We start from the raw sequence: 15,592 nt of genomic DNA, 5'->3' as shown, positions 1-15,592 counted from the left end.
AGCCTGCTTTAAGAGGGGTGGACTTCCATTCCCAGAATCCCCAGCCAGTATGCTTTAAGAGGGGTGGACTTCCACTCCCAGAATCCCCCAGCCAGCCTGCTTTAAGAGGGGTGGACTTCCATTCCCAGAATCCCCCAGCCAGCCTGCTTTAAGAGGGTGGACTTCCACTCCCAGAATTCCCCAGCCAGCCTGCTTTAAGAGGGGTGGACTTCCATTCCCAGAATCCCCAGCCAGTATGCTTTAAGAGGGGTGGACTTCCACTCCCAGAATCCCCAGCCAGCCTGCTTTAAGAGGGGTGGACTTCCATTCCCAGAATCCCCCAGCCAGTATGCTTTAAGAGGGTGGACTTCCACTCCCAGAATCCCCAGCCAGCCTGCTTTAAGAGGGGTGGACTTCCACTCCCAGAATCCCCCAGCCAGTATGCTTTAAGAGGGGTGGACTTCCATTCCCAGAATCCCCCAGCCAGCCTGCTTTAAGAGGGGTGGACTTCCACTCCCAGAATCCCCCAGCCAGCCTGCTTTAAGAGGGTGGACTTCCATTCCCAGAATCCCCCAGCCAGCCTGCTTTAAGAGGGTGGACTTCCACTCCCAGAATCCCCAGCCAGCCTGCTTTAAGAGGGGTGGACTTCCACTCCCAGAATCCCCCAGCCAGCCTGCTTTAAGAGGGTGGACTTCCACTCCCAGAATCCCCCAGCCAGCCTGCTTTAAGAGGGGTGGACTTCCACTCCCAGAATCCCCAGCCAGCCTGCTTTAAGAGGGGTGGACTTCCACTCCCAGAATCCCCAGCCAGATGCTTTAAGAGGGAGGACTTCCACTCCCAGAATCCCCCAGCCAGATGCTTTAAGAGGGGTGGACTTCCATTCCCAGAATCCCCCAGCCAGTATGCTTTAAGAGGTGGACTTCCACTCCCAGAATCCCCCAGCCAGCCTGCTTTAAGAGGGTGGACTTCCACTCCCAGAATCCCCAGCCAGCCTGCTTTAAGAGGGGTGGACTTCCATTCCCAGAATCCCCCAGCCAGCCTGCTTTAAGAGGGGTGGACTTCCACTCCCAGAATTCCCCAGCCAGCCTGCTTTAAGAGGGGTGGACTTCCACTCCCAGAATTCCCCCAGCCAGCCTGCTTTAAGAGGGTGGACTTCCACTCCCAGAATTCCCCAGCCAGCCTGCTTTAAGAGGGTGGACTTCCACTCCCAGAATCCCCAGCCAGCCTGCTTTAAGAGGTGGACTTCCACTCCCAGAATCCCCCAGCCAGCCTGCTTTAAGAGGGTGGACTTCCACTCCCAGAATCCCCAGCCAGCCTGCTTTAAGAGGGTGGACTTCCACTCCCAGAATCCCCCAGCCAGCCTGCTTTTAAGAGGGTGGACTTCCACTCCCAGAATCCCCAGCCAGCCTGCTTTAAGAGGGGTGGACTTCCATTCCCAGAATCCCCAGCCAGATGCTTTAAGAGGGGTGGACTTCCATTCCCAGAATCCCCCAGCCAGCTATGCTTTAAGAGGGGTGGACTTCCACTCCCAGAATCCCCAGCCAGCCTGCTTTAAAGGGGTGGACTTCCATTCCCAGAATCCCCCAGCCAGTATGCTTTAAGAGGGTGGACTTCCACTCCCAGAATCCCCCAGCCAGCCTGCTTTAAGAGGGTGGACTTCCACTCCCAGAATCCCCCAGCCAGCCTGCTTTAAGAGGGGTGGACTTCCACTCCCAGAATCCCCAGCCACCTGCTTTAAGAGGGTGGACTTCCCTCCCAGAATCCCCAGCCAGCCTGCTTTAAGGGGTGGACTTCCACTCCCAGAATCCCCAGCCAGCCTGCTTTAAGAGGTGGACTTCCACTCCCAGAATCCCCAGCCAGCCTGCTTTAAGAGGGTGGACTTCCACTCCCAGAATCCCCAGCCAGCCTGCTTTAAGAGGGTGGACTTCCACTCCCAGAATCCCCAGCCAGCCTGCTTTAAGAGGGTGGACTTCCCTCCAGAATCCCCCAGCCAGCCTGCTTTAAGAGGGTGGACTTCCACTCCCAGAATCCCCAGCCAGCCTGCTTTAAGAGGGGTGGACTTCCCTCCCAGAATCCCCCAGCCAGCCTGCTTTAAGAGGGGTGGACTTCCACTCCCAGAATCCCCCAGCCAGCCTGCTTTAAGAGGGGTGGACTTCCACTCCCAGAATCCCCCAGCCAGCCTGCTTTAAGAGGGTGGACTTCCACTCCCAGAATCCCCAGCCAGCCTGCTTTAAGAGGGGTGGACTTCCACTCCCAGAATCCCCCAGCCAGCCTGCTTTAAGAGGGTGGACTTCCACTCCCAGAATCCCCCAGCCAGCCTGCTTTAAGAGGTGGACTTCCACTCCCAGAATCCCCAGCCAGCCTGCTTTAAGGGGTGGACTTCCACTCCCAGAATCCCCCAGCCAGCCTGCTTTAAGAGGGTGGACTTCCACTCCCAGAATCCCCCAGCCAGCCTGCTTTAAGAGGGGTGGACTTCCACTCCCAGAATCCCCAGCCAGCCTGCTTTAAGAGGGGTGGACTTCCACTCCCAGAATCCCCAGCCAGCCTGCTTTAAGAGGGTGGACTTCCACTCCCAGAATCCCCCAGCCAGCCTGCTTTAAGAGGGTGGCTTCCACTCCCAGAATCCCCAGCCAGCCTGCTTTAAGAGGTGGACTTCCATTCCCAGAATCCCCCAGCCAGTATGCTTTAAGAGGGGTGGACTTCCACTCCCAGAATCCCCAGCCAGCCTGCTTTAAGAACTTCCCTCCCAGAATCCCCAGCCAGCCTGCTTTAAGAGGGTGGACTTCCACTCCCAGAATCCCCCAGCCAGTATGCTTTAAGGGTGGGCTTCCACTCCCAGAATCCCCCAGCCAGTGCTTTAAGAGGTGGACTTCCACTCCCAGAATTCCCCAGCCAGCCTGCTTTAAGAGGGGTGGACTTCCACTCCCAGAATCCCCAGCCAGTATGCTTTAAGAGGGTGGACCGCCACTCCCAGAATTCCCCAGCCAGCCTGATTTAGAGGGGTGGACTTCCACTCCCAGAATCCCCCAGCCAGCCTGCTTTAGAGGGTGGACTTCCCTCCCAGAATCCCCCAGCCAGTATGCTTTAAGAGGGGTGGCTTCCACTCCCAGAATCCCCAGCCAGCCTGCTTTAAGAGGGGTGGACTTCCCTCCCAGAATCCCCCAGCCAGCCTGCTTTAAGAGGGTGGACTTCCATTCCCAGAATCCCCAGCCAGCCTGCTTTAAGAGGTGGACTTCCCTCCCAGAATCCCCAGCCAGTATGCTTTAAGAGGGGTGGACTTCCACTCCCAGAATCCCCAGCCAGCCTGCTTTAAGAGGGGTGGACTTCCACTCCCAGAATCCCCAGCCAGCCTGCTTTAAGAGGGGTGGACTTCCACTCCCAGAATCCCCCAGCCAGCCTGCTTTAAGAGGGGTGGACTTCCACTCCCAGAATCCCCAGCCAGCTGCTTTAAGAGGGTGGACTTCCACTCCCAGAATCCCCAGCCAGTATGCTTTAAGGCTTTAAGGGTCCCAGACTTCCTTCCCTCCCAGAATCCCCAGCCAGTATGCTTTAAGAGGGTGGACTTCCATTCCCAGAATCCCCAGCCAGTATGCTTTAAGGGAGTGGACTTCCACTCCCAGAATCCCCAGCCAGTGCTTTAGAGGGTGGACTTCCATTCCCAGAATCCCCAGCCAGTATGCTTTAAGAGGGGTGGACTTCCACTCCCAGAATCCCCAGCCAGCATGCTTTAAGAGGGGTGGACTTCCACTCCCAGAATCCCCCAGCCAGTATGCTTTAAGAGGGTGGACTTCCACTCCCAGAATCCCCCAGCCAGCATGCTTTAAGAGGGTGGACTTCCACTCCCAGAATCCCCAGCCAGCATGCTTTAAGAGGGGTGGACTTCCACTCCCAGAATCCCCAGCCAGTTGCTTTAAGAGGGGTGGACCGCCACTCCCAGAATCCCCAGCCAGCTTGCTTTAAGAGGGGTGGACTTCCACTCCCAGAATCCCCAGCCAGTATGCTTTAAGAGGGTGGACTTCCACTCCCAGAATTCCCAGCCAGCCTGATTTAAGAGGGTGGACTTCCACTCCCAGAATCTCTAGCCAGTATGCTTTAAGAGGGTGGACCGCCACTCCCAGAATCCCCCAGCCAGCCTGATTTAAGAGGGTGGACTTCCACTCCCAGAATCCCCAGCCAGCCTGCTTTAAGAGGGGTGGACTTCCATTCCCAGAATCCCCCAGCCAGAATGCTTTAAGAGGGGACTTCCACTCCCAGAATCCCCAGCCAGTATGCTTTAAGAGGTGGACTTCCATTCCCAGAATCCCCAGCCAGTATGCTTTAAGAGGGTGGACTTCCATTCCCAGAATCCCCAGCCAGCCTGCTTTAAGAGGGTGGACTTCCATTCCCAGAATTCCCCAGCCAGCCTGCTTTAAGAGGTGGACTTCCATTCCCAGAATCCCCCAGCCAGTATGCTTTAAGAGGAGTGGACCGCCACTCCCAGAATTCCCCAGCCAGCCTGATTTAAGAGGGGTGGACTTCCATTCCCAGAATCCCCCAGCCAGTATGCTTTAAGAGGGTGGACTTCCATTCCCAGAATCCCCCAGCCAGCCTGCTTTAAGAGGGTGGACTTCCATTCCCAGAATCCCCAGCCAGTATGCTTTAAGAGGAGTGGACCGCCACTCCCAGAATCCCCAGCCAGTATGCTTTAAGAGGGGTGGACTTCCATTCCCAGAATCCCCCAGCCAGTATGCTTTAAGAGGGTGGACTTCCATTCCCAGAATCCCCCAGCCAGCATGTTTTAAGAGGGGTGGACTTCCATTCCCAGAATCCCCAGCCAGTATGCTTTAAGAGGCGTGGACTTCCATTCCCAGAATCCCCCAGCCAGCATGTTTTAAGAGGGGTGGACTTCCACTCCCAGAATTCCCCAGCCAGCACGCTTTAAGAGGGGTGGACTTCCACTCCCAGAATCCTCCAGCCAGCATGTTTTAAGAGGGGTGGGCTTCCACTCCCAGAATCCCCCAGCCAGCACGCTTTAAGAGGGGTGGACTTCCACTCCCAGAATCCTCCAGCCAGCATGTTTTAAGAGGGGTGGGCTTCCACTCCCAGAATCCCCCAGCCAGGCATGTTTTAAGAGGGGAGGACTTCCACTCCCAGAATCCCCCAGCCAGCAGGCTTGAAGATGGATGGACTTCCACAATTCCCTTGACGGCATGACTTGAGAAGGGTGGACTTCAATCCCCAGAATTCCCCAGCAGGAAGTCTTTAAGCAATATGGAAGTCCCCGCGGATTAAAGTATGCCGGCAGAGGAATTCTGGGAGTTGAAGTCCACCCCTCTTAAAGGAGCCCAGATTGAGAGACGCTGGATTATGGTATTCAAAATGATCCACCGAGCAACTTAAGAGCCAACGCATTTCGAGCAAAAAATGATACCTCTCGCCCAATTTCCCCAAGGCTCAGTCGAGGTGAACCCGAGCGCCTCCGGATCCATTTCCCAGAATTCCTCCGCTCTATCACAGGGCATCATGGGAGACCAAAGAGGCTTTGAACCAGCTGCCAGCATGCCACCGAGGGATTCACCTGGGTAATTTCCCATCTGAATGGAAGTGAAATGGAAACCCAGGGAGGGTTTTTTGGGGAAGGAGGGAACACCCTCAGCTGCACTAGCTACAAATTCTGGCCCGGCCAACCGCCGCTGTAAGGGGATCTGTTTTCCGCAACCCCTGCCAAGGCATCAGGCCCAGCCGCCGTCTGGAACTGCGAAGGAAAACCCGACATGACACCCCGTTCTGGAATGCTATGGCGCTGATATCTCCTCCTCGCTTGGGAAGGGGCCACCAGACACGCAGGTTGGCGGAAATTCTCCCTCTTTTTCTTTTTGTCCCAGTGTCTTCTGCAAATTTTGTGCAAGCCGAAACAGAGCCTGCCCCCTGCCCCCCCCCCAAAAATGAATAAAATAAATGCAAAAAGGGAGCGAGGAGTGTTGAGGAGAAACACACTGAAAGCAAGGAGCAGGCACTATTTGGAATTACAGGTAGTCCTCGAACTTACCCCGTTTCCCCCAAAAATACAACTTACCCTGAAAGTAAGCCCTAGTTTGATTTTTTTTTCACATGCTCCCAATATAAGCCCTACCCTCAAAATAAGCCCTAATCCCCCCTAAGATCCCAACCACTCCAGACTGGACAGGTAAAAATTAAGCTAGGGTGAGGATGAGAGGTGGAGCTGCCCTACTACTTACCTTTGGACAGTTGTAGCCAGGTCTCGCACACCCCGACACCTGCCTTGCCGGCCCATTTCTTCTGCAGCCAGCAAGGCTGGGTAAGGCTTTCCTGAAGGCCTCTGGAGCTGATAACAAAGCTCTGGATCGATCCTGAGCTCTGTTATCGGCCGCAGAGGCCTTCAGGAAGGCCTTGCCGGCCGCAGAAGAAGTTCCTGAAGGCCTCTGACCGCGAAAAGGAGGCCGGGTGCGACACGCGCAAGTGAGGTTATAGTCAGTAGATGACATCCCCTGAAAATAAGACCTGGTGGGTTTTTTTGGTGGCAAAAAAAAATTATAAGACAGGGTCTGTATAACAATCCATTTGGCGACGGTTCTAAATTATAACAGCACTGAAAAGAGGGGAATTTGACGTTTCAACAGTATTAGGGAAAAAGTTTTTCACGCTTAAAAGCATTGCAGCATCCCCGTTGGTCACGTGATCAAAACTTAAGAGGCTTGGCCGCTGACTCATATTTATGATGGCTGTGGTGTCCAAAAGTGGTGTGATTTCTCCTTTTGCAAACTTCTGACAAGCAAAGGCAATGAGGAAAGCCGGATTCACACAACAGCTGTGTTGTTAATTTAACAACCGCAGTGATTCCCTTAACAGCTGTGGCAAGAAAAGGTTGTAAAATGGAGCAAAATCCACTTAACAACCATCTTGCTTGGCAGCAAAGGGTTTGGGCTCGATTGCGGTCGCAAGTCGAGGACTAACTGTGCATGGCCGGCTGGAACGCTGAATCGCACGGCCATGTTTTCTTATTAAGTAATATTTTTGAGGGTTCAAAGATGATGTAGAGGAAAGATATACCCAAAGAACTTGCTGTGACTAAGGACTGTGAACAGATCAGATCAAAAGAAGCAATTCATCATTATATCTTTTACTAGCTCGATATCCGTGCTTCGCTACAAAACTATGTGGCCGGGCTTAGTTTTGGGGGAGGAAAATAAGGAAAAATAAATTCTGCCTCTGCCTACCAGCATCCATCGGTATTCATCAGGCTAGCGTCCTGTCAGGGTGTGAGAGAGTTGAGGGCTGTTTGGAAACTGAAACAGTATTTGCTGTGTGAGCAAGAAGGAGACAGGAAGGAGCCTGGGCGTGGCTTAGCTCAACTGTTCTGTACTAAAGATGCTTTTGTGCTGTGAAACTGAAACTCCTCTCCTCTGCTTGTGTTTTGCATTTGGAAGAGATTTCTTTCCAGGTGGGGAGGGGGAGTAGAACTCCTTAGCATCAGAGCGTGTTAATAATAACAATATAAGAAATACTAATAGCTCTGATGGTCATTTGGAAAAATCCTTTCTTAGTGAGCCCCTAGAAGCCAAGAGGAACATCCGTGCCAAATTTCAAGTTTGTAGGCTTTACAGTTCTGGAGATTTTGTGATGATGCATTTTGCCTTTATATATATATAGAAAAAAGAAGATGAAGATAGAAGAAGAAGGAGAAGGAGAAGAAGATGATTTCACGCAGAGATGAGAACTTACCTCCCGGCCATCTTGTCCCACATTGGTCTGGGCTCTTACCACCGTCCGAATATTATCATCCAATCGTCTGGAAAGGAAAGGAAATATATAAAAAGGCTAAAAATAATTCAACAAATCTTTTTTTTTTTTGATTCAGCAAAAGGTTGTCGAGATATTCTTAAATCTAATAAGACTCTGAGACATTTCAAGCTTTAACAATAATTGCCCTTGGCAATGCACTTTTAAGATTGGAAGTTTATTCCAGGAGACTGAGCTAATCCGAAAAGGAGAACTGGAATAATCTCTTGACAAGGTCAAGTAATCCTACGGCATTGATAAAAAGGCAATAAACCGTTATCAACTTTAAAATGTGTGAACTTCAATTCCCGGAATTCCCCAGCCTGCATGCTTTAAAGATGGGCGGACTTCCACTCCCAGAATCCCCTAATCAGCATGCTTTTGATTCGAAGGATTTCCACTCCCAGAATCCCCCAGTCACCCTGCTGGAAGACGGGTGGATTTCAACTCCCAGAATTCCCCAACTAGCATGTTTGAAGGTGGCTGGAATTCAAATCCCAGAATTGTCCAGGCAAAGCAGCTGGCTAGGGAATGCTGGGAATTGAAGTTCACACAACTGTGTATCGTCTCTGGTGTAGATGTTCCATTTTAAGGGAATAAAAAAATTGTTTCCCTCTTTCCTAGAAGGGAACGCAAACCCACCCTCGCTTACCTTATTTTCAATCTGATTTTGTTCACTACATCGTCGATATTGGCCAGAGACTGTAAGAGAAAAATCAGGACTTATTTTTTTTCCATTATGCACCATCGACTGAATCGGATTCCCAGTCTGCATTCGTCAAACATATAGTATTTATCAGAAATTGTTCTGTCGGGAAATTTCACCTTAATTCTAGGTTGCTTCTCTCTTTGATTCGTTTCCAAGATGCAACTGAACAACTTGCTTCTAAAAGTTGTGAATTCTCCAACGCTGGAAGTTTTTAAGAAGAGATGTAGGGTTTCCCGCCTGAGAAGTGAGTTGGACTAGAAGACCTCTAAAGTCCCTTCCAACTCTGTTATTCTGGTACTCTGAAATATTTATTAGTCCATTTTACAAGGCTTAGGGGCAGCTCCAATTAATCAACTCTGAGCAGCCTGCCTGTCCCCCAAACCATTCGTGGGTCCAAAACTAGATAAACCATCAAAATCCAAATTTTGCCCCGATTTATAGTATTATAAATAATACAGTCAATTAACATAACTTCTTCCTAGCACTATGACACGATTCGCTTGCAGTCAATACTGTGCATTAAATATTAAAACCTTAAAATAGCATGTCATTCAGGAAGCATCCAAATTGCAATGAATTGGCTGCAGGGTGACGTTAACAGTTTAACAGATAATCAGAGTTAGAAGGGACCTTGTAGGTCATCTAGTCCAACCCCCTGCCCAAGCAGGAGACCCTACACCATTTGTGACAAATTGTGAGTATAGGTGTGAGTATAGGTCACAAGTCACTTTTTCTGAGGCTGTCATAACTTTGAACCATTGCTAAAAGGTTCAAACCCTGAGCCCTGGTGGCGCAGTGGGTAAACTGCAATATTGAAGGCTAAACTCTGCCCATTACCAGGAGTTCGATCCTGACCGGCTCAAGGTAGCTTTCCATCCTTCTGAGGTCGGTAAAACGAGGACCCAGATTGTTGGGGGCAAAAGGTTGACTCTACAACCCACTTAAGAGAGGGCTATAAAGCTCTGTGAAGCGGTATATAAGTCTAAGTGCTCTTGCTATTCCTGTTTGAAAGGTCACTAAACGAATGACTGTAGGTCAAGGAGTACTTGTATACAAGAATCAAGTCAACTAACGGTCAGCACCAAATGGGTGCTAGATAAGAGTCAATGGAATTGAAGAAGGGTTGAACTTAGACCATTTGTGGGAACGTAACAATTCCAGGCTGATTCCTCTCTTGACTCCGCCCACCCACCCAGGCTCCCTGTCCTTCTATATGAAGTGATAGTTCCAGTATTGTGCCTTTAGAAGCCCTGCTGGTTAGAATCCAGAATTGCAGCCTGACTCTGCCCACTGGCAGCAGTTCGATCCTGACTAGGCTCAAAGGTTTACTCAGTCTTCCATCCTTCCGAGGTCAGTAAAATGAGGACCCAGATCATTGGGAGCAAGAAGCTTTACTTTGTAGACTGCTTAGAAAGGGCTGCAAAGCAATACGGGGCGGTATGTAAGTCTAAGTGCTATTGCTACTTAAACACTCATTAGCCTGCTTGTACTTTCTGATAGGCCTCATTTGCAGTCTCAGAATTGCACCAATAAAGACAACCGGACTTTCTGGTTTTTCTTTTGACAACGTTTAGCTTCTCATCCAAGCAGCTTATTCGGCTCTGACTGGATGGTGGGGAATGGAAGGATTTACACTCCTTGCAGACAGCTGGTCATTTGCATCTTTTTAGAAAGTCGTTGAGGCCGCTTGGAGGTTTATCTGTGTCCTCAGAGGTCAACCTGAGTGGTGCAAATGGGTGTGGAGCCTTCTTGGAACTGTTGAAAGGACTGTGTTGTAGGCTAGAGATACATGATGTTGTATCCCTCCCAGTCTTGTTGACAGAGGGGTGTTCAATTTGAAGATAGATGGCCTCTTTGACCCCTCTTTCAAACCAGCAGAACCTCTCTGTCCAACATGTGGACTTTGCTGTCTTCAAAAGAGCGGCCTTTGTCTTGTAAATGCAGGTGGACTGCTAAATCTAGTCCTGATTAGTTTGTCCTAAGGCTATGTTAGCCTTAACGACTTGCCAAAACGATGACCAGCTGTCTGCAAGGAGTGTAAATCCTTCCCTGTCCCCACCATCCAGTCAGAGCTGAAGAAGCTTCTCGGATGAGAAGCGAAACATCTTCAAAGAAAAACAAGAAGTCCAATTGCCTCCTGAAAAAAGCACCTTTGGGACAACCATGACCCGGAGGACTGAGAATCTCCACAGACAAAAGAATATGAAAATCAATCAAAATCCCATGGTATCGTACAGCGATGTAGATTCAACTCACTTGCTCGGTTGGGAAAAGAGTATTGATGTATTCCACGGCGTTGAAATCAGCCCTGTCCAGTGGATCTTGGCTGGGAAATACCTACCGATCAAGGAAGGAAGAAAAGTTACTAATTGAATGGCGCGTACTGCAACTGCAAACATTAAATGGCACACAGATTCTATCATTTAAGCCGCTTAGCAACATTATATTTTGAATATTTTGGGTTCCCCCCCCCCGTATGTATCTTGGATTTATGTTAATGTAGTTACCTGGTATTGTTAAAAATCTAGTAAATATGGAGCCCTTAGTGCTCTCTGGGTTCCATTGTTTTCTGGCAGACATTTCATGATCCTACCAAGTAACATCATCAGTGTCGCAAGGGACCAACAAGGCAAGTGTTGTGGTTCGCCGGCCGCTGGTGCGGGCGGCTGAGGTCTCAGAGAGCGCCGACTCGAATGAGGGGCTTGCGTGTGATGCAGGGATGGGGCCAAGGACTATCAGGGAGTGGAGTGCTGCCTTCGGAGCTTATGGAGGCTGGCAGCAGTGATGCAGAGGAGCCCGAGGAACCTTTCCTTTTTCAAAGGAAAGAGCAACTGCAGCAGCACGGGCGACTCGGGAGTAAGGCTGCAAGGTGATGGCTCCTCCCTTTAAGGGATAAAAGTCAGCCCTCAGAGGTGGGGTTCTTTGCAGGAAGCAAAGAAGTTCTTGCACTTCAAGTCTTGTGGAAGTCCGGGCAATCCTGGTTTGTGTTTGGAGACTTTTGGTTTTGATTATATCCTTGCAATTTAATCTAGTGTTCTTGGCAGCCTTGCACAACCTTGGCAAGGCTTGTTCTTATCTGGGACAATTAGTTTTTAATAGAGTTTTACTGTGAATGAGCGGAATTCACTGAGAAGCATTAAAAAGGTTTTGCTTTTATCTCTATTTGGTTTGTTGGCTTGGAAGGAGGCTTGGGTCAGAACAGCAAGCTATTTGTATACAAAGAAACAGCATGCGTGGCTGGAGAATTCTGGGAGTTGTAGTCCACATACTTTCAGGTGGTCAAGACTGAGAAACACTTATGGTATCTAAGACTGATAGAGATGATAAAAATATTTTTGTTTAGTTTTATATAACTCTTCTATGACTTGGTTAAAAATAAATTTAAGTCACCACTATGTTTATTGTTACATTTAATTGACAAACATATCAACATTTACATTTCAAATTTTCCATGCCTAGTTCCCTCGAGTTCCTGGACCCGCTACCTACATAAAATGGAATGGTGTGGATTCAGGTAATGTGACCATTATGTGGGATTCAAAAATCACATAATAATAATAATAATGAAATGCCACCTGTACTGTTACGTGAAAAGGCAGCCTGGTATTTTCTTCCACAATAACCACAAGAGCAGAAAATATAACATGCTTGACAATTAGATTGGGATAGAGGAATGTAAAATTGAAAAGAAAATACAAAAGGATTGATGATTTTATATCAGGGAGGGAATCTAAGATAACTTTTTGTTGTCTATTTGTCTGTCTGCCTGTCTGTCATCCATCCATCTATCCATCAGCTAATACAATCCTATAAACAGAGGCATAGAATCAAAATCACTTGAAGTATTAGTACTGTTTTATACATCTTTAGTAAGGTCACACCTGGAATACGGCATCGGTTTTGGTCACTATATTACAGAAAAGATGTTGAGACTTGGGAAAAGTGCAAAGAAGAGCACTTTTCCCAAGTCTCAACATGTTTTTGAGAGCAACTAAGATGATTAAAGGCCTGGAGATTAAAACATATGAAGAATGGTTGCAGGAATTAGGTATGGATAGTTTAGAGAAAAAAAAGGTGACTAGAGGGGACTTGATAGCAGCATTCCAGTATTTGAGGGGCTGCCACAAAGAAAAGGGGGCTCAACTTATTTTCCAAAGCACCTGAAGGCAGGACAAGAAACAATGGAGGGAAACTAATCCAGGAGAGAAGCAACCAGGAATTAAGGAGAAACTTCCTAACAGTGAGGACAATTAGCCAGTGGAACTACTCGCCACCAGAAATCGTGGGTGCTTCATCACTGGAGGTTTTGAAGAAGAGACTGGTCAGCCACTTGTCTGAAGTGGTATGCGGCCTCCTGCTTGAGCGGGAGGTTGGACTAAATGACCTCCAAGGTCCCTTCCAGCTCTATTCTGATGGAGATACCTACCTTTATATCTACCTTGCTGGCTTGAGGGCACCTAATCAGTTAAGCTTTTTGGGGTGCTGCCCCCCACCCATACATTTTATCCCTTGTGGAGGACCCCAATGGATTCCCCTGTACAACCCCACCTCCAAAGGGACCCCCCCAACTCCATCTGGCTGTGCCTTCTGGGAACTGGAGTCCAAAGCTCCTGGGGGTCCAAACCCCACGGGGTCCCTGTCCCCTTATTAAGGGTCACTTCCAGGGTCCCCTCCCTAAAGAGGGAGCGCCCCCCACTTAAATATGGGCCCTCTCAGTCACCCCCCACCCCACCCTTCCACTGGTTTAAATTAGCTCCGCCCTCGCCCAAGCCACGCCCCCTCGTCCCTCCCGGCCACGCCCCTCGTCCCCTCACCTGCTCGATGGCCAGCTGCACCTCCGGAGCCAGCTGCAAGGCGGCTTCCAGCTCGTCGCCCAAATCCAGCTCTTCGTCCTCCATCCCGGCTTCTCCTCCTCCCCGCACAGCGACGGCGGCGGCGGCGGCGGCGGAGGAGGAGGAGGAGGAGGACGAGGAGGCGCGGCTTCCGGGTGCAGCGGCATTCTGGGATGCTGGAGGACCGGCAAATGGCGCACGCGCGCTCGTGGGATGGAGCGCCGTCAAATGAGCGCCGCGCCCTCTCGAGGTTCCTGTCTGGAGAAAGGGGAGCCGCTAGGTGGCGCTGGCGCTGCGTTCGGGTTTTGTTAGTGAGAGTTGTTTATTTTTTTATTTTTATTATTATTTTTATTATTATTGTTGTTGTTGTTGTTGTTGTTGCCATATTTTATTATTATTTTTATTTTTAATTAAAGCTTTAAGTTTCTGGCCCCAGTGTCTCTGAGCAAGTACAGAGGACTTTCTGTTTAAAGAGTGCCAGGGTAAAAAAAGGCACAGTACTGCATTGTAAGTGGAGCAGAGTCTCTTTGGATAGGGACTGACAATTAGCATACATACGTTTAATTTGGTTGTAAATGCTCCAATACTGGAAGTTTTTAAGAAGAGATTGGATGGTCATTTGTCTGAAATGCTATAGGGTTTCCTGCCTGAGCAGAGGGTTGGACTAGAAGACCTCCAAGGTCCTTCCAACTCTGTTATTCTACTTTCCTTCCTTCCTTCCTTCCTTCTCCAAATCTGGAGGCTTTTAAGAAGAGGCTTTTAGGAATTTGTCTGAAATGCTGTAGGGTTTCCTGTCTGACCAAGGGGTTAGACTATAAGACCTCCAAGGTCCTTTCCAACTCTGTTCTTCTATTATATTCTAATAATCAATTAATAACTACCAGTATTTAATAAACAATTTAAAAAAATAAATGAAAAGCACAGTCCAATGCAAAGAAGAGCAACAAAGATGACCAGGGGACTGGAGGGTAAAACATACAAAGAAAGGTTGCAGGAATTGGGTAGGTCTAGTTTAATGAAAAGAAGGACTAGGGGTGATATAGCAAAGTTCCAATATCAAAGAGGCTGCCACAAAGAAGAAATGATTAGAAATAGATTAACAGAGTTGGAAAGGACCTTGTAGGTCATCTAGTCCAGCCCCCCGCCCAAGCAGTAGACCTGACATCATTTCTGACAGACGGCAGTCCAATCTCTTCTTGAAAGCCTCCAGTGATGAAGTTCCCACATCTTCTGAAAGCAACTTCTGTTCCGTTGGTTGATTGTTCTCACTGTCAGAAAATTTCTCCTTATTTCCAGGTTGAATCTCTCCTTGGTCAGTTTCCTTCCATTATTCCTTATCTGGCCTTCCGGTGCCTTGGAAAATAGCTTGACCCCTTCCTCCTCTCTGTGGCAGCCTGTCAAATATTGGAAGGCTGCTCTCCTGTTTCCCCTGGTCCTTCTCTTCCCTGGACCAGCCAGGCCCAGTTCCTGCAACCGTCCATCATATGTTTTAGCCTCCAGTCCCCTCATCATCCTGGTTGCTCTTCTCTGCACTCTTCCCAGAGTCTCAATCTTTTTTTATAGTCTAGTCACCAAAACCAGGTGCAGTACTTTAGGTGTGGTCTTACTAAGGCTTTATAGAGGGGATTTGACTTATTCTGTGATGACCCAGGGTGGCATAAACACAGTCACAAAAAACAGGTGAAGCCCCTCTTATTCTTTCACTTTGCTTCCAAGCTCCAAATATCCTTGATTGGAGACAAAAAAAACTCCCACACAATCGGTTACAAGAAGGAGGAAATGCCGTTTAAATTATAAAGAGTAAAAAAACAACACAAACCAGGCAAGATAAAGGCTTGAAGACATCCAGATATCAGAACACACCCTGGGAAGGACGCTAAACTCAGAGAGGAACAATAAACTAGAGATATTTGCATGCTTTCTTTCCAGCACTGGCCAGTATGCATGTCCGTCCTCTTATCCAGTTGTCACAGCTGCAGCCCATGAAGAGGATCAAGGCCCTGTCCTCCCCAGTAGACCAGTTTCTTCCTTATCCTCTCCTCCCTGCGTATCCTAGGATGGAGAGGGGATGGGTCTGGGTCTTGCTCTGACTGCCCAGCCAGCCTCTGCCCTTCCCCAGCCTCCTCCACAACCTCGGGAGCCACACCTCCACTCCCTGTCAGCTGTTCCTCCTTTCCCTCAGAGTCAGTCTCCAACTGGGGCGTGACATATTCTCTAAGGCATCAGAAGGGAGAACAAGAAGCAATGGATGGAAATTAATCAAGGAGAGGAACAATCTGGAACTAAGGAGGAA

At 49.0% G+C, this 15,592-nt stretch overlaps 1 protein-coding gene across 2 annotated transcripts in view; it reads right to left on the bottom strand.

Annotated features, from left to right (window-relative positions):
* The window catches only part of VPS53 (VPS53 subunit of GARP complex), a 58,689-nt gene extending 45,234 nt beyond the window's left edge, over positions 1 to 13,455 (bottom strand). For both annotated transcript variants that reach the window (XM_087924937.1, XM_087924940.1), the window contains exons 1-4: positions 13,282 to 13,455; positions 10,724 to 10,804; positions 8,411 to 8,460; positions 7,702 to 7,768 (exon numbers count right to left, since the gene is read on the bottom strand). In XM_087924937.1, coding sequence (XP_087781063.1) covers positions 7,702 to 7,768; positions 8,411 to 8,460; positions 10,724 to 10,804; positions 13,282 to 13,365 — 282 coding nt within the window. In that variant the 5' untranslated portion in view covers positions 13,366 to 13,455. The remainder of the gene's footprint in view (positions 1 to 7,701; positions 7,769 to 8,410; positions 8,461 to 10,723; positions 10,805 to 13,281) is intronic.
* Positions 13,456 to 15,592: the final 2,137 nt, after the last annotated feature.

The sequence above is a fragment of the Pseudonaja textilis genome, chromosome 1, assembly GCF_049901715.1.
Source record: "Pseudonaja textilis isolate UNSWEBS1 chromosome 1, rPseTex1.2, whole genome shotgun sequence".
NCBI lineage: Eukaryota > Metazoa > Chordata > Lepidosauria > Squamata > Elapidae > Pseudonaja > Pseudonaja textilis.
This window is presented reverse-complemented; position numbering and strand designations above follow the sequence as displayed.